Here is a 22,621-nt window from a genome sequence, read left to right on the forward strand (position 1 = left end):
ATGAGACAGACTATAGGGAGGAGGTCAGAGACCTGGCCATGTGGTGCCAGGACAACAACCTCTCCCTCAACGTGATCAAGACAAAGGAGATGATTGTAGACTACAGGAAAAGGAGGACCAAGATTTTCATCGACGGGCTTGTAGTGGAGCAGGTTGAGAGCTTCAAGTTCCTTCGTGTCCACATCACCAACAAACTATCACGGTCCAAACACACCAAGACAGTCGTGAAAGGGCATGACAAAGCCTATTCCCCTCAGGAGAATGAATGGATTTGGCATGGGTCCTCAGATCCTCAAAAAGTTCTACAGCTGCACCATCGAGTGCATCCGGACTGGTTGCCTCACTGCCTGGTATGGCAACTGCTTGGTCTCCAACCGCAAGGCACTACAGAGGGTTGTGCGTATGGCCCAGTACATCACTGGGGCCAAGCTTCCTGCAATCCAGGACCTCTATACCAGGCGGTGTCAGAGGAAGGCCCTAAAATTTGTCAAAGACTCCAGCCACCCTAGTCATAGACTGTTCTCTCTGCAACTGCACGGCAAGCCGTTTCGGAGTGCCATGTCTAGGTCCAAAATACTTCTTAACAGCTTCTACCCCCAAGCCATAAGACTCCTGAACAGGTAATCAAATGGCTACCCAGACTATTTACATTGCCCCCCCCCCCCCTTTTTACGATGCTGCTACTCACTTTAACTCTATTTGGCTCGGCACCTAAAACCCTGACACATTTTTACAGATGCACAATTGAGAGCATCCTGTCAGGCTGTATCATCGCTTGGTACGGCAACTGCACCGTCTGCAACCACATGGCTCTCCAGAGGGTGGTGCAGTCTGCCCGACGCATCACCGGGGGCAAACTACCTGCCCTCCAGGACACCTACAGCACCCGATGTTACAGGAAGGCCAAAAAGATCATCAAGGGCAACAACCACCGGAGCCACTGCCTGTTCACCTCACTATCATCCAGAAGGCAAGGTCGGTACAGGTGCATCAAAGCTGGGAGTCTCTGCTAGAGACTGAAAAACAGCTTCTATCTCAAGGCCATCAGACTGTTAAATAGCAATTCCTAGCACATTAGAGGCTGCTGCCCTATATACACAGACTTGAAATCACTGGCCACTTTGATAATGGAACACTAGTCACTTGAATAATGTTTACATATTTTGCATTACTCATCTCATATGTACAGTATATGCTGTATTCTATCCTATTCTACTGCATCTTAGTCTATGCCGCTTTGACATTGCTCATCCAAATATTTATATATTCTTAATTATATTCCTTTACTTTAGATTGTGTGTATTGTTAGATATTACTTGTTAGATATTACTGCACTGTTGGAGCTAGAAACACAAGCATGGGTCAGGGCAGGCAGAATGGTCAAAACTGGGAAAACTAGAAAACGGGAACTATAGAAAAGACAGGAGCAAGGGGGCAAACGCTGGTAGGCTTGACTAACAAAACGAATTGGTAACTGACAAACAGAGAACACGTGTATAAATACACAGGGGAGAATGAGGGGAGATGGGAGACACCTGGTGGGGGGTGCAGACAAGCACAAAGACAGGCGAAACAGATCAGGGTGTGACATTTACAATGATAGTAATGAAGTAATTATGAATAACATACAATTAACTCTTCGGCATTGCATTAATTTTCCCATAATAATGGCCAAAACAGGTTCACTCTCACTGCCATTGGGACGTCCGCTTTCTGGCTGATAAGCTACATAATTGAGACGGATTATGGTGCCTCTTTTAGGTCACTCTCCTGTCACCAAAGCATGCCGAGGTCCAAAGCTCTCATTGAGAACTGGTCACTGTGTTTCCATGCATGGGGTTTGGACTAATTAGACCCCAATAAATGGGCGGAAGTCCTACAGAACGAGGTGTAGGTTACTACCCCGTGCACAATGGACTCCAAACTCTTTTAAATCCTTAATAGAAATCATTTATCATGCCTATGGCGTATGACCTCCACCTTTTTGTGTTGTCGTGTTGAATATTCTGCCCGTATTTCACACCGCTCTATGCCTAATTTAAAACATGCACAAAATCCTCTACATCATGTTGAAGAGCACCCATCTCACTAAATCTTTGATGAGGTCAAACAGACACCCAAAAAAATATGAAGAAAGGATGGTGTGAAACGGGGTTGAAGGAATGATACATTTATCACTTGATATTTCCATCCCCCCCTTTCTATCAAAAAGCCACTTAAACTCTAGACCATTTGTTTGTAGCATTTACAGGTGTAATATTCAGCATGCTGATTAATTAGAATACATCCCATTATGGATGAATCACAGAGGCTGCTGGTGAACCCTGTGTTTGTTATGCTGGTGACCCTGTTGCTCCCATCCTCGCATAATTGCTCCTGTAGTCCCTTAGAGTGCAGGCAATAATAGGTGCTGAGTGAAAGGCGGGGGAGCTGCATTGCCAGGGATTCTTCAAGCCACAATGAGGAAGAATGCCTCTCAGCTCTCACCACCAGTGGCAGCCCACTGGGCAAAAACTTTTTGAATCAATGTTGTTTCCACGTAATTTCAACAACAACAAAAAATGTGATGACGTTGAACAAACATGGGAAACTGATTGGATTTGCAAATAGTCCTCAACATAAGGGAATTCCGTAATTTTTTCTACCAACTTTTAAACTAAATCCAATGTCATGGTAATATTTCTTTGTGGATTTCCCGTTGAACTCAGCCAAATGTAAATCAAAAATAGACATTGAACTGAAGTCTGTGTAGCCAGAAATACTGAGGAGTATTTTTGTAAAAATAATGTATTTTTGATTTGTTTTTGCTAAATCTAATTGGGTGGGCCTGGTAGGGACTGGCTCCTTAGTTGGTGGGCCAGCATCCACCGAGGCCTACCCATGCCTACGCCCCTGCTATGCTCAGTGGGAGCTGCTCTCATCTCTCCAGTCTGATTCTGCCAGTCTTACCCCCCCCCCCCCCCCCCATTCATTTCCTCATTAGTAAGTCTGTCTGTGTCACTGTGTTATTTAAAGCCAGAGATCCTCCCTTGCTCTGTTAGAGCCACTGGGTTGCATCTGTCTGCTTCTCTCTCTGTGTGTGTGTGTGTGTGTGTGTGTGCGTGTGTGCCTGAGTGAGTGCACGCAGGCAAGCGATCGAGCCAGTGAGTGAGCAAGCGAGGTAGAGAGAAAGGGAAAAAGAAAGCAATCGAGAGGGAGAGAGCGAATCGGAGTGCGAGTGCAAGACAAAGCTATGAAATTAATCCGAGCTATATGCCTCCTGCTTCTTTGTCCAGCTTTGAGCCTCAACACTAGGTAAGTCGAAAATATGAATGGTCTATTATTCTTACTTCACCTTCAATGATTCTGAAAGAAAGGGGGAGGGTGAATGCACAATGGCTAATCATAGAAAATACTAATCTTTAGCTCCGGCCAGTCCTGCGAAATAGGTTAGGCAGCCTGGGTTCTGGCGGGAGATGCATGTGTGCGGAGCATGATGTTCTGAGGCAGTAGACTGAAGGCAAAATAAAGGTTTATCTGTTGAACTATTCTGTGTTAAACTGAAAGAGATATGTCTTTGGTGGTGAAATTCACTGGCTAAAAATGCCTTTGGGATTTGCGGCAGGTCTTGTCTCCTGCTTGCTGGAAAGGAGCAAGTTAAGTCAGAGAAGGAACTAAAGAAGGAACTGGGCTGCCCAGAATATTGCAATTTCTTGAGAGAGAGAGAGAGAGAGAGTGTGTGTGTGTGCAGAATAATGCATTGGGGGGAATAGGAGGAGGAGGGGATGAGGAAGAGGAGGAGAGGCAAGAGAAATGGAGAGATGAGGCGACGTGCAGTGAGGAGGGAGGTTTTAACGATTAATTAAACCATTGATAAAATCATTCCTCTTTCAAACGAGTGCCTGAACACTACTCCCATTACTGGGGTCTTTGTGAAAGAAAAGCCAAGGTTGTCAGAAAGTCTTAAATATGGCTTAATGACAGATACACATTATAAAACTTGCACTCCTCTCATTGCAGTTTTGTCTACTTTGACCTGATGGAATTTTAGCTTGGGTTGGTAGACCTCTCTACAAGTGTGCTCCTGAGTGATGAATGTAGTGGCAGAAGATGCGTGCACAGAGACATACACATGCACATAGACAATCAATGCATTGGCACATTTTGCAGAGCCCTGAGAGATTTGAATAAGCTAATTTGATGATGCTGGAGATTCTGTTGAAAGCACAGTTTATATTGTATTATGAATATGTTGATGAATGTTCGAAGTTTGGATTGTGTTTTACGAAGTTGAATGAGATACACTACATGACCAAAAGTATGTGGACACCTGTTCTTCGAATATCTCATTCCAAAATCATGGGCATTAATATGGAGTTGGTCCCTCCACTCTTATGGGAAGGCTTCCGTTCAGCCACAAGAGCATTAGTGAGGTCGGGCACTGATGTTGGGCGATTAGGTCTGGCTCGCAGTCGGCATTCCAATTCATCCCAAAGTTGTTCGATGGGGTTGAGGTCAGGGCTCTGTGCAGGCCAGTCAAGTTCTTCCACTCTGATCTCGACAAACCATTTCTGTATGGACCTCGCTTTGTGCATAGGGGCACTGACTTGCCTAGTTAAATTAAAAAAAATACAAAAATGGTCATACTGAAACAGGAAAGGGCCTTCCCCAAACTGTTGCCACAAAGTTGGAAGCACAGAATCGTCTATAATATCATTGTATACTGTAGCGTTAAGATTTCCCTGCACTGGAACTGAGGGGCCTAGCCTGAACCGTGAAAATCAGCCCCAGACCATTATTCCTCCTCCACCAAACTTTACAGTTGGCACTATCCATTGGGGCATTTGGCTTTCTCCTTGTTGGAAAGAGTCTCCTATGACAGTGCCATGTTGAAAGTCACTGAGCTCTTCAGTAAGGCCATTCTACTGTCCATGTTTGTCTATGGAGATTGCATGGCTGTGTGCTCGATTTTATACCCCTGTCAGAAACGGGTGTAGCTGAAATAACTTAATCCACTAATTTGAAGGGGTGTCCACATACTTTTGTATATATAGTGATATATAGTGTAAATGACCCCATTGAGACACTTGACGTCATGATTGAGTGACTGACTGACTGACTGGCTGCTTGATTGATAGATTTTGCTAATAACTTATATGTAACAAGTGGCATTAATGTGTCATAGGCTCAACTGATGTGTTAAGCTTATAATGATATTTATAAAGATATACAGTTGAAGTCTGAAGTTTAAATACACCTTAGCCAAATACATTTAAACTCAGTTTTTCACAGTTCCTGACATTTAATCCTAGTAAAAATTCCCTGTCTTAGGTCAGTTAGGATCACCACTTTATTTTAAGAATGTGAAATGTCAGAATAATAGTAGAGAGAATGACTTGTTTCAGCTTTTATTTCTTGCATCACATTCCCAGTGTGTCAGAAGTTTACATACACTCAATTAGTATTTGGTAGCATTGCCTTTAAATTGTTTAACCTGGGTCAAACGTTTCGGGTAGCCTTCCACAAGCTTCCCACAATAAGTTGAGTGAATTTTGGCCCATTCCTCCTGACAGAGCTGGTGTAACTGAGTCAGGTTTGTAGGCCTCCTTGCTCGCACACACTTTTTCAGTTCTGCCCACAAATGTTCTATAGGATTGAGGTCAAGGCTTTGTGACGGCCACTCCAATACCTTGACTTTGTTGTCCTTAAGCCATTTTGCCACAACTTTGGAAGTATGCTTGGGGTCATTGTCCATTTGGAAGACCCATTTGCGACCAAGCTTTAACTTCCTGACTGATGTCTTGAGATGTTGCTCCAATATATCCACATAATTTTCCTACCTCATGATGCCATCTATTTTGTGAAGTGCACCAGTCCCTCCTGCAGCAAAGCACCCCCACAACATGATGCTGCCACAGCTGTGCTTCATGGTTGGGACAGTGTTCTTCGGCTTGCAAGCCTCCCCCTTTTTCCTCCAAACATAATGATGGTCATTATGGCCAAACAGTTCTATTTTTGTTTCACCAGACCAGAGTCCCTTTGTGCAGTTGCAAACCGTAGTCTGGCTTTTTTATGGCGGTTTTGGAGCAGTGGCTTCTTCCTTGCTGAGTGGCCTTTCAGGTTATGTCGATATAGGACTTGTTTTACTGTGGATATAGATACTTTTGTACCTGTTTCCTCCAGCATTTTCACAAGGTCCTTTGCTGTTGTTCTGGGATTGATTTGCACTTTTCGCACCAAAGTAGGTTCATCTCTAGGAGACAGAACGCGTCTCCTTCCTTGAGCGTTCCTTGCGTACTATTGTTTGTACAGATGAACGTGGTACCTTTAGCCATTTGGAAATTGCTCCCAAGGATGAACCAGACTTGTGAAGGTCTACACATAAGGTCTTGGCTGATTTCTTTTGATTTTCCCATGATGTCAAGCAAAGAGGCACTGAGTTTGAAGGTAGGCCTTGAAATACATCAACAGGTACACCTCCAATTGAGTGAAATTATGCCAATTACCCTATCAGAAGCTTCTAAAGCCATGACATACTTTTCTGGAATTTTACAAGCTGTTTAAAGGCACAGTCAATTTAGTGTATGTAAACATCTGACCCACTGGAATTGTGATACAGTGAATTATAAGTGAATTAATCTGTCTGTAAACAATTGTTGGAAAAATGATTTGTGTCATGCTCAAAGTAGATGTCCTTACTGACTTGCCAAAACTATAGTTTGTTAACAAGACATTTGTGGAGTGCTTGAAAAACGAGTTTTAATGACTCCAACCTAAGTGTATGTAAACTTCCGACTTCAACTGTGTCTATATACTGTATATGGCTAGGGACAGACTGGGACCAGAAATCGGCCTGGCCAGCCCATTTTTTTCCTCGATGCCCTGACACCATGCCCTTTTCTTCCCTTGAGAGTCCTCCATAACTGGCCAAATAATGACCATTTTGCGCAAAACCCTCAATTTTGACAGGCACACTCTGCTAAAGATGAAGCCCATCTGGGATTTGCCAGAACTACCCTATGGCCTGTCCATTTCTGTACATGGCTCTGACCTAGACTAATTCAGTGGTCCCTAAGCAGGTATCACTACTAGACAAATCTGTCCGTGTCTAGACTTGATAGTTCATGCAGCTTTAGTATTTTGATCATAGAGTTGTGATCATGGAATTCTGAACGCATCTATCTACACCTACGTCGTACATCCGGATTCCCTTTTCCCACGCTATATTCAATTTCCAGTATGCATTCTACAAATGGTGGAATAGGTGCACAACAATAATAACACAATAACAACTGATGGCACCAGCTAACTACTGTGGCCAACTAGCCAGCTAACCTCTGTAGCAAGCCAGCAAGCTAGCAAGCAACGCTAAAGGGATTACAAACGGGTTAGCATAATAGTTTTTGTAAATATTTGAGGCCAGTAAGCATGTTCCTCACACTCTAGGAACGTATTTCCTCCAAATGTTATAAGGAAAAGATGTCTCTCGGTCCCAAAACACAAGTTTTCTGGAGACTTGTGGTAGGAGTGCTGATGATGTCAGCCACTGAATGCGCTTTCGGTGGCCTGATTGCGTCCATACTGAGGAGAACTCTGCAAACAATGCTTCCCAGACCACCTCCTGAAGGGGTCAGCCAGATCTGAACACAATCAGACAACGAAGCGACTTTTGTGAGTCTAGACCCGTCTTTTCAATGCTATCATCGTATTCTGAAAGCAGAAGTCAAACGTAAGTGTCAAGTGTGGACACAACCTCTGAATAAACTGATCTCAATATGCTGAGTAATGGTACCAGAGGAATTCTATTCTGGTTGCTAATTGACATGAAAGGTGTCATGTTGACTATTTGGTTTCTAAAATGAATTGAAGTACATTGATGTGTGCATGAAGTATTATATTGTAGCATTCTATTATAGAGTAAACAAATGCAAAAAATCGTAATAATGTTTTCATAAAGGTCCTTATTGCTAAACCTCCCCACAAACAAACACCACTGGTGGATTTCTTATGATCAAATACATCCAGACCAGTTGCTTATGCAGCTTTACTGACCTCTAATTGCTACTTTTACCAAGCAGTACATTACTGCTGCTTGAGAGGATGTGGTTCATGCAAGTGTTTCATACTATAAGTATACAGTAGTGTCCTGCTGAGATTGAGGCTATCCTAATATGGACACCATAGGGTTAATAATGTCCTGACCAGGACTACAGTTTGTATGTGTGTCAGTAACATACACTATATGTTTAGTCTTTAGCCCTAAACCTGGTCCAAGTGGCCCACAATGTGTGTTGGATAATTATGAAGAGTAGGTCTTGATACATCTGGGGCTTCGTATTTTAAAGCTAAACTCAGCAAAAAAAAGAAACATCCCTTTTTCAGGACCCTGTCTTTCAAAGATAATTCGTAAAAATCCCAAAAACTTCACAGATCTTCATTGTGAAGGGTTTAAACACTGTTTCCCATGCTTGTTAAATGAACCATAAACAATTAATGAACATGCACCTGTGGAACAGTCGTTAAGACACTAACAGCTTGCAGACGGTAGGCAATTAAGGTCACAGTTATGAAAACTTAGGACACTAAAGAGGCCTTTCTACTGACTCTGAAAAACACCAAAAGAAAGATGCCCAGGGTCCCTGCTCATCTGCGTGAATGTGCCTTAAGCATGCTGCAAGGAGGTATGAAGACTACAGATGTGGCCAGGGCAATAAATCGCAATGTCCGTACTGTGAGACACCTAAGACAGCGCTACAGGGAGACAGGACGGACAGCTGATCGTTCTCGCAGTGGCAGACCATGTGTAACAACACCTGCACAGGATCGGCATATCCGAACATCACACCTGCAGGACAGGTACAGGATGGCAACAACAACTGCCCAAGTTACACCAGGAACGCACAATCCCTCCATCAGTGCTCAGACTGTCCGCAATAGGCTGAGAGGGCTGGACCCAGGGCTTGTAGGCCTGTTGTAAGGCAGGTCCTCACCAGACATCACCGGCAACAACGTCGCCTATGGGCACAAACTCACCGTTGCTGGACCAGACAGGACTGGCAAAAAGTGCTCTTCACTGACGAGTCGCGGTTTTGTCTCACCGGGGGTGATGGTCAGATTCGCATTTATCATCGAAGGAATGAGCGTTACACCGTGGCCTGTACTCTGGAGCGGGATTGATTTGGAGGTGGAGGGTCCGTCATGGTCTGGGGCGGTGTGTCACCGCATCATCGGACTGAGCTTGTTGTCATTGCAGGCAATCTCAACGCTGTGCGTTACAGGGATGACATCCTCCCTCATGTGGTACCCTTCCTGCAGGCTCATCCTGACATGACCCTCCAGCATGACAATGCCACCAGCCATTCTGCTCGTTCTGTGCATGATTTCCTGCCAGACAGGAATGTCAGTGTTCTGCCATGGCCAGCGAGGAGCCCGGATCTCAATCCCATTGAGCACGTCTGGGACCTGTTGGATCGGAGGATGAGGGCTAGGACCATTCCTCCCAGAAATGTCTAGGAACTTGCAGGTGCCTTGGTGGAAGAGTGGGGTAACATCTCACAGCAAGAACTGGCAAATCTGGTGCAGTCCATGAGAAGGAGATGCACTGCTGTACTTAATGCAGCTGGTGGTCACACCAGATACTGACTGTTACTTTTGATTTTGACCCCCCCCCCCCCCCCTTTGTGCAGGGATACATTATTCCATTTCTGTTAGTCACATGTCTGTGGAACTTGTTCAGTTTAGGTCCCAGTCGTTGAATCTTGTTATGTTCATACAATTATTTACACATGTTAAGTTTGCTGAAAATAAACGCAGTTGACCGTGAGAGGACGTTTCTTTTTTTGCTGAGTTTACATTCTCAGATTTAAAAACAACAAAGCGGCCACCCCACCAATTGTTTTGTTATACAGCTGAGGGATGGGGCTAGGGAAATGTAACCCCTCTCAATTTCATAGGCAGTGGTCTAGATGGAAGAACTGACAGTCCATGACACCCAATAAATAGTTTTAACCATATTTTGAAGCTATACATTGTTTACACACTTGTTTTAGAAAAAAACAAGTTCTAATTATAATTAATTGGTATCAAGGACTGAAATGACCACTGAAAATGTTAAAAGCTTCCGAAGCTTCCCTCCCAGAATGTAGCTTTAAGATTCTGATGGCCATCCACCTATAACATAATATTTTTTTCTAGACAGAATTATATGAGAGTACTTTGGATATCTCAACGATTCTATGGAGCTGAGTTGTTGGTTGATGTCAAAACTGGCGCATAATTGACCAGGGAGAAAGTAACTGTATAGAATTGATTAGGGGAAATTCAACCCACTTTTGCCACACTTCCTCATTGCATCTGATTAGGCTTAGAGTACTGTGGCTGTTTCTGAGTGTGTGTGTGTGTGTGTGTGTGTGTGTGTACTTGTGTGTGTGTGAGTGTATGTGCACGCATGAGCGCCTGTGGCTGCTCACTACTCACTACAATGCAGTCTAGCCTATTCGCCGTTCATGTCTTAGCAAAGTCTCTTTTATGGGATTTTCACAAATGTTCTTTATTATTGACACTAACTTTGATGTTTCCTACCTAGGCAACCATGTCTGGTAAATACCGGTGGCCATTGGGACCTCCATAACATTAAATATTTAGCTACTGGCCCGCAATTAAAGACTGCCGAAATCCTTGGATGATACTGTACATATCACAAAGCCAGGGCCTGCGTTGCTTAGTCTCTTCACATCTGGCTGTAAATACTAAACATATTGCATTTGAAATTCTTTCTTTGATGTTGGATGGGGTCGGGCATTAAAGAGGAACGCGGTTTATGACTGAGATTAACAATGGGAGCCTGGCAATAGCTGTAATAGCCTGATAATACATGCTAATATCCAGTAGGTCATCTTGCTGAAAGGTGATGGGGAATTGAATAGGTCCTTTTGTAATGAGAGCATAATGACCTAGCGGCTATACATGACAGTCGGTGGCTACTCAACTGATGGGTATCAGAAGCTTCCCATTGAAATGATGGGCTACATTTCTAATTTGCCAAGATACAGTATTTCCTGTGGATAAGAAGTGTAATCTTTCTGTATCTCTGAAAAATTGATATCTTTCCGAGAATAGCCCCAATTTGCCCGTCATTAATCCCCAAAAACCCTTGATGGTCGTCTAAACCATTACAGATTCCTCCATATTTGTGGAATGCGTCATACATATTGAGGTCATATAACGGAGATAAATCTTATTTAACAAAACATTTAGACTATAATATTCTGTTTAGGCCAGCTTGTCTTTGGTTTACAGCTTATTTCATAACTAATTGTTTTCCAACTGTATGTGTTCCATACGTCATGCTCATGGCTAACAGCAAGCATTTAGTCTCTAAAGCAGTGTTTCCAAAACCTATCCTTGATTACCCCCCCAGTTAGCTCTACTTATTTATACAAAGTTCGAACTTATCTGGAATTGTGCTATAGATAATCAATTGTATTATATAGGTACCTATTAAGTAATTTAATAAAACAATCACATATTACGACTTAAAAGAAACAATCCCTTCTTGCAACATGGTAAAGAATCAACCCCATGAATGTTATTTTGTTTTTTTAAATGCTTTAAATGTTTTTCCCCCCTTAACTCTTGTGTATGGGTTTTGATCGAATTGGGCCCTTTGTGTAGTTCTAAGCAATGTTTGACAGAGAAGAAAAGCAGTGATTGACTAGACCAGAGGGTCAAGTGCAGGGCATCCTGGGAATTAGACTGAACTATTGACAGCGGCAAGATGGTAATGATAATAATTATATGCATTGATGGACTGTGCATGCTTGGCCGGGGGTAATGACCAAAGAGATCATCTCATCTAATCCACCACTATTGTTCAGCACCTGAGGTATTGAAAGGTAAATGTGAGTGTAGTGGTGCTTGCTAGCTTGCACTTTGTCTATCATCAGGAAGCGGCTTTGGCTCCTCTGCCAAGTAGTTAAGTTGGCTCTTTGTGATTACGGCGTGAAGGGTCCATCATTATTTTAATTAAATGCTATGCTTGATTTATAACACAAGCATTTGGGAGACTGGTTTGTTGGATTGACATCTTGCTCAAACACTCATGTATTTTGCACAGTAGCAATTTGGGACAACAGTGGACGTTTTCCGGTGGTTGGTCATGGTGACAAATTAATTCTTAAAAGTCTAAGCCGTTTGGGGGGGGGTTCTTTGTTGACATAATTAATTGTTTTAAGCTCATACCATGGATAATTTTGCTATTTGATTTGGAATTTTAGGACCTCTTTAGGTAGAAAAAATATTTTTTTTTAATTTGATAATATATTGAATTTGGCCTTTACTACTATAGCCCATATAACTACATTGAATAACACGTTAATAAATGGCAAAAAAAGACAGTCAAAAATGTATCATAAGAAATAAGGTTTTGACGTTTCTGTCCTATATCTAACTCACATATTTAACCCCTTTTATTTGGCACAAATTTACCTCCATACTTTCATTCATTTGTATGGGTTACCTTTAGACGAGTACCGTGACACTTGTGCGGGTCATAGAGAAAAATGGAGAGCACCATCGTGAGAGTCTCCACTTTCTATAGGCCGTTCAGACGCTAAAGAACTTTACGTGAGAAGACCGGTTTTTGAGATGTCTCCTGGTCTGACAAATAGCGTTGTAGCTCTGCCACTTTCCATCGCAGATCTAGAAGGGCGACATAGGCAGATGTGGTGGATTGAGACGCAGCCCATGCAAAAATATTTTGCTTAAATTTACGGAATTTCATGGGGATTTTTTTATTATGTTACTTACACATGGGTTCTTCAGTTGTCCCCATAGGATAACCCTTTTTGGTTCCAGGTAGAATCCTCTGTAGAAAGGTTTCCACCTTTCTTTTCTAAGACTGAGACACCGTTGCGTCAATAGACTAGGGTTTACGCGTTGAAGGAAAGACTACCGTTAAGTAACAGCTTGCATGTTCGGTGTTGGAAGTCACCTGTTGCAATTGATAAGTTGTTAAATGGGGAGATCATTTTTTAACCCTTTACTGCATGGTGTTGCAATATGGCAAAAATGAAAAAATACAAACACAATTACTTTTACAGAAGTGTGTGTGTGTGGGGGGGGGGGCATAGGCAGATGATAGTGGAACTGCAATTCAAGTGGGAGGGGCCTGGTCATAGGCAAATTACAGTGAAATCATAATCATAACAATATTTGTTATGTATGCGTGGATTAAACAATTATGTTTAATATTCATAACATTATAATAATGATCATATTATTTATGAAAAAATAAAAAAATATCCAGAGTAAATATTTTTTTCAGATTAATGAATTAAAAACAATACAATTATAACTCAAACAGCACATTTCCATAAGAAAAACTAATTTCTTATGTTTTTAGTAGTTGCATATTGCCATGCAGCAAAAATCCCAAAATTACACTTTAAAAAATGTTTTCTCCAAAAAAGTAATTTGGGGCATTTTAAGTGAGGAAAACTTTTTTGCATGGTTCTATTATAATGCATGCGGTAGAGGGTTAATTCGATTGAAGATTGCCTCCATGATAAGATTTTTAATGCACCTCCATCATTACCATTGTAAACAAAGCCCAAGAGCTTTTAACCCCATGCCACAGCTTGAGATGGCCGGCCTGATTTTTTCTTCTTGTCGTCATAAATGCAGAGGCAGGGTAGGTCTCGAGCCCCGAGATGAGAAAAATGACATTTGTGTAAGACAGTAATGTCCTTATAGTGTGAGGCAAGATGTGAATGATAATTGAAATTCAAAAGACACGGGGTAATTGGTGTGCCATGGCAACCACATTGGCCACATGACAGTAATGAAGTGGGCCACAATAAATAGAACCTTTTGTAGCTCCCGTCCAATGAGAAATTAATTAGAGGACACCATGATACTGTCATTTGGTATTCAAGGCCATACGTGATGTAACACACCAAGTTTGTTTGCGCCCAATCTTCTTGCAAGACATTTGATATGACCACTTCTTTGTTACTCAAATAAAGTTACAGTGAATAACTCCTTTGGTCTTCATCTAGTTCCGGGAAACGAGAAGTTTGCCCGTCAAATGCTATCTGCTTTTGCGTCTAAGATAGCCTTAATGATGTTTTCTTGTGAGCTCGATGTTGAAGTATGGATGTGAACTATACAGAAGTGCCAAGCAGGCTTTATTGGTGAAGGTATAAACAAAGATCAATACACACTATAGAGCAGGATTGTCCTCTCCATGCTGCTGCTGAGTGTAATAACATAGTAATGGGATTTTAAGGGTCAAATAAATAAATAAGTCTGAGGATTTTCTATTGGGAGAGATGGAAGCACGCAGGCAAAAGGGAGGAAGGAATATGCAGGCGGCTTTCCCTCGAAGTCCGTGAATGGTGCATTCAAAATGGAATGTTGAAGAGCCCTGCTCAAGGAGAATATTGCTAATGTCAAGCTTTGCTTCAAATTAAATCTTGGCAAAACAAAAGCTATGCAAAAGAGGGGAATGATTCATTTTAAACATGTTGGCTGGAGTTCTACTGTTATCTATTGCCAGGGAAGGAAAGTTGTGACACGTCGAGTGGGACCGGCAAATAGTATTTTTCTTTTGTATTCTTCAGAACGTTCATAACAATGGCATGGCAAGAGTTTGATACATTAAGCGTGGCCAGGTTTGTGCAGTTTGCCGGGGAATGATTCATTTTTTTTCTTCACATTTGCTTATTTTTAGTATTTTTTTAGTAGACGTTCTTATCCAGAGCGACTTACAGTAGTGAGTGGATACATTTCCGTACTGGTCCCCAACGGGAATCGATCCCACAACGCTGGTGTTGCAAGCACGATGCTCTACCAACTGAGCCACATGGGACCTTTTTCTGATTTAAAGCCAATTTCTGGCAAATCTGCACATTTTGCCATGGGACAGACAACATTTTACTGTTTTAAGGATAGTTTCCTGCAATTCTATACATTTTGCCATGGTACTGTGACCAAAAATGCATTTTTAAAGCTAATTTCCTGCAATTATACATATTTTGCCATGGCTTTTGACATGTTTTTATGCTATCTGAGTGACTCGAACATTATAACAAAATCAATGCCAGACTGTCTAGTTTTTAATTTGGTTATTGTTAGTTCTCAAAGATGATCTTATTAAAAAATATATAGCTCCATTATCATTTCTGCATCCATTTATATTAGTTGTTTAAGTTTACACTGAAAACGTTTTACCAACCCTACATTACTCGGCTATCGCCTCGTACCTACGACCGCAGCACAGCCAGGCGAAAGCCGTCGCATAACAGGCCCTCTCATGTACAGTTACTTCAATATACCCTTACAAGGTGTAGTGAAAGTTAAGACAGTCTGTTTCGTAGTTTTAGCTGTCAAGATAGAAGATAATATATTTATAAGTATAACCACGTCACGGCTGTCATATTTGACGAGCAGGTGACTTTGAAATAACGACTCCCACCCCATTGTGCTCGCACGGTGGGAGAATTTAGACAGCCTTGACTCCTTCAAGACACTGTTACATGTCTTTGTCTGTTAGAGTACGTCGCTCAGATCGTTCAAGTCTCATGGCAGCGTACAAAGACCACAGGGGCGAGTGACTACACAGGCAGGTCGTTGGTTGTTTTTAGTCTAACATCAATCAACCCATCAGTGTCACTCCCGAGGCCCCGCGAGGGTGGATGCACTTCCTGACATTCGGCGTGACGCTTAATGTCATTCCACTGTGTCGAATCCTGAAGGGAAAAGCTGTGTTATGGAGACTGTGTGTTTTGCATATGTTTATATATTAAATACAAAAAACTGCTTCAAGTAAAAATATTTAGAGTTGGCAGTAGCTGAAAAAGACAGACAATTCAAAGGAGCACCGCCTACATTTCTTTTACGTTTGGAGTTTGTAGACCTCAAGGATCTGAGTACATGTGTCAAGCGTCAATATGCAGAAACGACAGAGAAATGATGAGAGATGGAATCCCAATATAATGCATGACATGGTCTGATCAACTCTCTCCCACCCCTATAATTACTATTCTTATCATTATTGGAATGTTACACATTTGGGAATAGTTCAAATATACAGGTTATATACAGGTTACACGATGGTCCCGATCAAAAATCATACAACACACAGAGATGGTTATTTCAGTAATCACTACTCCACTGGTTTTATCTACCCTCCTAATCATGACAGTACGGCAGCATCCTACGGTATCATATCTGAGTTATCTGAAGGATGCTCTTGTCTCCCACTCCCTGGGTTCTGCATCTATTTATTCTCCCTTTTTCTCTTGTGGCTTTCTAATGGCCCATGATTGGTACCCTATGGACAAACCAAAGTGCTCAGAGGCATTACTCACAAATTATTTGAGAGATCGGAGTGTGTGGAGAGAGATGGGTCTGGGCATGAACAAAAGAGCGGAATCATAAATAATACAGCTTAGAATTAGAGTGTTATTATAGTATCGTTTTTTCCCCCTTCATCCTGTATTTATTCATTTATTATCGCCAGCTACGTATCTCTGATTCTGACTATTCGCCTCTGAATGATGGGGGGGAAATAAGAGTTGTTTCCCACCCAGACCACACCCCAGATGGATTTGGTACCACTAGGGGGGGATGTATCATGAGATCTATATCTCGGAACAAAGGCAGGTGGCAAGCTCAGTAGCGGGACAAATGTTGAAGGACAAACAAAAACTCTCACTCCATGCAAGAGCGAAAACTCAAATAACAGAATAGATTTTATGGGTCACATTTAGTCACAACAGACAGCTCATTTTTCATTTCCTGCCTTGTATTAACCCCTCGCTATTCTCTCTCTCTCTCTCTCTCTCTCTCTCTCTCTCTCTCTCTCTCTCTCTCTCTCTCTCTCTCTCTCTCCTCCACTGAGCATACACGCTGCCAGTGCCCTGCATTCATTTTCAGGCAACATTATATTTGCTCTTTTCCTCTGGTAGGGCTACATACATTTGAATCCTTTATCAGCCACCGGCACACCTCTGCCAACGTTTGGATGGATTCTGTTATTTTTATCTAATCTCTTCTCCCTAAGCTTATTCGGTGTCTGGGATCCATCTTGGCTGACAAGTACTGGTTCCATTTGAGTCCCTATCTCCCGTGTTCCGCCGGTGTTTTGCCATGACACCTGACTCCTAATAAGTGCATCCTCCTGTGTGTTTGGAGAGGGAGTGTTTTGCATGGGATACCTGCGCAAATGAAATGGATAAACCATTCAATGATGCTGTGGAGGTAGTTTATCTTTGGCGGCGGCCATGTTTGTTTATCTTTATTTCAATGTGCCTTCATGCCCGGCGGAGAATTCAGCAATATGCTGGCGCTTCAGATACCATGCCTATTATATTCCCTGCAAATTGAGTATTGGATTATTGGAATGGTGAAGAGGCAGCGATGTTTCTTAATTTTGCAAGGCCCAGCCTCGAGATTCTATTTCCTACACAACAACATTGTCATGGTGACCTTTCGAATACCTTATCGATTGTACGATCTTCATTTAGGCAAACTGAATAGGTTCAAGCTAAGTACTTCCGGGAATGCCACAGAAGGGGGTAAAAAACAGAGGCCATTGGTATTTGCCACACATTTGTGGCATCCTTGAATTCTACGTGCAAGTTTACCTAAATCTGGGCTAATGGAAAGTCATTGAGGCAAATCATAGCTTGGTAATAGTACATTAGAGATAATTTGTGATGTGTCCAAGAAAAGCGTTGGATGTTGGCGGGAAAAAAAGCCATGTGTGCACACGCATGCTCGCGTGTTTGTGTGCGTGTGCACTGAACCCTGCCACTGGGCTGAGGGGTGGTGAGAGGGTGTTATGTTGCTGAAGTCCACCTCCTCCCATTTGCCTGTCTGTCAGAAGGCTTGCTTGGCTGCGCTCCACACAGTGACGGTGTTGACAAAATGACAGGAGGGAGCAGACTCCAGTGAATGTCAATTTGGCATGCAAGCACTGTTTCCCAGGGAGCATAGAGGCTCCCTACTCTGCCAGACCTGCAGTGATGCTATGTGTAGAGAGAGCAATGCAGGCTGCAGGCTCTGTGGAGCTGTGGGGCACACACGCACGCACGCACACACACACACACACACACACACACACACACACACACACACAGAGGAACACATTCTCAAATGATTAGCTATATAATTTGCAGTGATTCTGAAGATTGAATGCACTGATACAAACACTCAAACATTTTACAATTGTGACAGCATTGTTATTAGCTCAGCTAGGCCTCCACAGTTCAGCAAACAAAGGAACGTAGGACGGGTGCTCAACAACAATATCAGGAATAAAAAATAGGGCTTTCCCAGGAAACTGGTCCATGTTAACTATTGACACAGCACTTTGGGATTCTGCAGCTTCCTATAAAACATTTTCGGGAGGTAGCCTAGTCGAATGTTCTGATTTGACATGGAGGATTAATGAAGATTTCTAATGTGTTTATAATCTTATAATCTTTATAATAGGGGGCACATTATGAATATGAATGCTTTTTATGAATAAATGTTGTTGGAATCGGAGACTGTTGAGGTTTACCAGGTAGAATGACAAGTAAAGAACTAGATCATCTAAGAACTAGATCAGCCTTAATCCTGTATGCACTCACTTTAAGTGGATGGAGTTGGTTTAACAGTGCTTGTCCTTAAATGTTTGTCTATCGAGTCACCACACAATCTGCTTGAGTATCCGGGTAAGCTAAGTAGCGGTTTGAGGTGTGTGGATTTGGAAGTTTGACAAATGCCCTGGTAGGGTGGAGGTAGAGCAACATTTTGGATACTTGGGTTTTGTTCTGGTTCTGACCCAATATTCATACATACACTGCCGTTCAAAAGTTTGGGCTCACTTAAAAATGTCCTTGTTTTTGAAAGAAAAGCACATTTTTTTGTCCATTAAAATAACATCAAATTGATCAGAAATACAGTGCAGACATGGTTAATGTTGTAAATGACTATTGTAGCTGGAAATGGCTGATTTTTAATGGAATATCTACATAGGTGTACAGAGGCCCATTATCAACGACCATCACTCCTGTGTTCCAATGGCACGTTGTGTTAACTAAGCCAAGTTTATCATTTTAAAAGGCTAATTGATCATTAGAAAACCCAACCACCAAGGTCTTATGGTCTTTAAATGTCCAGTTAATGGAGAAGCCAAGACCCCACACCCTCCCCTAAGTACATAGATCCTAGGCTTTAAATTCAATCAAGACCAAATCAAATACTTAAATGTACAATTAGACTAAGTGAAAGGATGTAAGTGTAGTGTGTAAGTGTAGTGTGTAAGTGTAGTGTGTAAGTGAAAGGACGTAAGTGTAGTGTGTAAGTGAAAGGATGTAAGTGTAGTGTGTAAGTGAAAGCATCTTCCAAGATGGCATAGCAGTCAGACGTCCGTTGTCCTCCTCTTGTCATGTCCCGTGTATATATATATTTACATATTTTCTTCGCATATCAGCAGAAGCTAGCCAGAGGTTAGCCAGAGGCTGGCCAGTTCACTGGCTAACGTTGGAGTTCAGCTAGCCACGGTTGGCGGTCATCAGCTATCCCTTAGCTCGAAAAGCTATCGCCAGTTTTGTACAGCGCGACTCAGACCAGAGCATACTGGACCTATTTTTCTCTCCGTATCCCTGGATTTCTACCGCAGGCTCTGGACATTTACACCTGGATCTTGCAGCTAGCTAGCTGCTACCCGAGTGACTATTGGCTAACGTCGGTCCCGGAACTAACATCAATTATTCCGTAGCTAGCAAGCTGAAGAGTTCCATCAGCCACTCCTGGGCTACAATCACCTATCCGGACCCGTTTTACTGCCGATGCGGAGCCCCATCGGGCCTTCACGACTGGACTACCGACGTTATCTGCCCGAGGGAGTTATCCAACTTGCCCCTCCGTCGCGATGTAACCTGAACGCCCATCTGCGGCCCGCTAATCGTTAGCTGTCTTATCGGCTGCTATCTGAATAGGTCTATCGGACAATTTTCTTGGGCCACTATAACTATAACTATTTTTCCAATTGGACTGGTCACCCCTACCACACAGAACCCCACTAATCTACAGACGGAAACACACGAGGTGGCTAAAAACAGAGCTCCCTCCATCTTCTGCCAGCTTGCTACCTATGGCCCGGCTAGCTGTCTGAATCTCACGGGACCCTTATGATCACTCGGCTAAGCATGCCTCTCCTTAATGTCAATATACCTTGTCCATTGCTGTTCTGGTTAGTGTTTATTGGCTTATTTCACTGTAGAGCCTCTAGCCCTGCTCATTATACCTTATCCAACCTTTCAGTTCCACCACCCACACATGCTATGACATCTTCTGGTTTCAATGATGTTTCTATAGACAATATCTCTCTCATCATCACTCAATGCCTAGATTTATCTCCACTGTATTCACATCCTACCATACCTTTGTCTGTACATTATACCTTGAAGCAATTTTATCGCCCCCAGAAACCTGCTCCTTTTACTCTCTATTCTGGACGTCATAGACGACCAATTCTCATAGCTTTTAGCCGTACCCTTATCCTAGCCCTCCTCTGTTCCTCTGGTGATGTAGAGGTGAATCCAGGCCCTGCAGTGCCTAGCTCCACTCCTATTCCCCAGGCGCTCTCTTTTGATGACTTCTGTAACCGTAATAGCCTTGGTTTCATGCATGTTAACATTAGAAGCCTCCTCCCTAAGTTTGTTTTATTCACTGCTTTAGCACACTCTGCCAACCCGGATGTCCTAGCCGTGTCTGAATCCTTAGGAAGTCCACCAAAAACTCTGAAATCTTCATCCCTAACTACAACATTTTCAGACAAGACAGAACGGCCAAAGCGGGCGGTGTTGCAATCTACTGCAGAGATAGCCTGCAGAGTTCTGTCCTACTATCCAGGTCTGTACCCAAAAAATGTGAACTTCTACTTTTAAAAATCCACCTCTCTAAAAACAAGTCTCTCACCGTTGCCGCCTGCTATAGACCACCCTCTGCCCCCAGCTGTGCTCTGGACAACATATGTGAACTGATTTCCCCACATCTATCTTCAGAGCTCGTGCTACTAGGTGACCTAAACTGGGACATGCTTAACACCCCGGACATCCTACAATCTAAGCTTGATGCCCTCAATCTCACACAAATTATCAATGAACCTACCAGGTACCACCCCAAAGCCGTAAACACGGGCACCCTCATAGATATCATCCTAAGCAACTTGCCCTCTAAATACACCTCTGCAGTTTTCAACCAAGATCTCAGCGATCACTGCCTCATTGCCTGCATCCGTAATGGGTCAGCGATCAAACGACCTCCACTCATCACTGTCAAACGCTCCCTGAAACATTTCAGCGAGCAATCCTTTCTAATCGACCTGGCCCGGGTATCCTGGAAGGATATTGACCTCATCCCGTCAGTAGTGGATGCCTGGTTATTTTTTTTAAATGCCTTCCTCACCATCTTAAATAAGCATGCCCCATTCAAGAAATTTAGAACCAGGAACAGATATAGCCCTTGGTTCTCTCCAGACCTGACTGCCCTTAAGCAACACAAAAACATCCTGTGGCGTTCTGCATTAGCATCGAACAGCCCCCGTGATATGCAACTTTCAGGGAAGTTAGAAACCAATATACACAGGCAGTTAGAAAAGCCAAGGCTAGTTTTTCATGCAGAAATTTGCTTCCTGCAACACAAACTCAAAAAAGTTCTGGGACACTGTAAAATCCATGGGGAATAAGAACACCTCCTCCCAGCTGCCCACTGCACTGAGGATAGGAAATTCTGTCCCCTCCGATAAATCCACAATAATTGAGAATTTCAATAAGCATTTTTGTACGGCTGGCCATGCTTTCCACCTGGCTACCCCTACCGCGGTCAACAGCACTGCACCCCCCACAGCTACTCGCCCAAGCCTTCCCCATTTCTCCTTCTCCCAAATCCAGCCAGCTGATGTTCTGAAAGAGCCGCAAAATCTGGACCCCTACAAATCAGCCGGGGTAGACAATCTGGACCCTTTCTTTCTAAAATTATCTGCCGAAATTGTTGCAACCCCTATTACTAGCCTGTTCAACCTCTCTTTCATGTCGTCTGAGATTCCAAAAGATTGGAAAGCAGCTGCTGTCATCCCCCTCTTCAAAGGAGGGGACACTCTTGACCCAAACTGCTACAGACCTATATCTATCCTACCCTGCCTTTCAAAGGTCTTCGAAAGCCAAGTCAACAAACAGATTACCGACCATTTCGAATCCCACCGCACCTTCTCCGCTATGCAATCTGGTTTCAGAGCTGGTCATGGGTGCACCTCAGCCACGTTCAAGGTCTTAAACGATATCGTAACCACCATCGATAAGAAACAATACTGTGCTGCCGTACTCATTGACCTGGCCAAGGCTTTCGACTCTGTCAATCACCACATCCTCATCGGCAGACTCAATAGCCTTAGTTTCTCAAATGATTGCCTCGCCTGGTTCACCAACTACTTCTCTGATAGAGTTCAATGTGTCAAATCGGATGGCCTGTTGTCTGGGCCTCTGGTAGTCTCTATGGGGGTGCCACAGGGTTCAATTCTTGGGCCAACTCTTTTCTCTGTATACATCAATGATGTCGCTCTTGCTGCTGGTGAGTCTCTGATCCACCT

At 42.9% G+C, this 22,621-nt stretch overlaps 1 protein-coding gene across 1 annotated transcript in view; it reads left to right on the forward strand.

The window, feature by feature from the left end:
* Positions 1-3,044: 3,044 nt before the first annotated feature.
* Positions 3,045-22,621, forward strand: part of LOC115167542 (leucine zipper protein 2) — a 176,259-nt gene continuing 156,682 nt past the window's right edge. Inside the window, exon 1 of the mRNA XM_029722073.1 lies at positions 3,045-3,294. Coding sequence (XP_029577933.1) covers positions 3,233-3,294 — 62 coding nt within the window. The 5' untranslated portion in view covers positions 3,045-3,232. The remainder of the gene's footprint in view (positions 3,295-22,621) is intronic.

The sequence above is a fragment of the Salmo trutta genome, chromosome 29 (genome assembly GCF_901001165.1).
Source record: "Salmo trutta chromosome 29, fSalTru1.1, whole genome shotgun sequence".
In the NCBI taxonomy this organism is placed as follows: Eukaryota; Metazoa; Chordata; class Actinopteri; order Salmoniformes; family Salmonidae; genus Salmo; species Salmo trutta.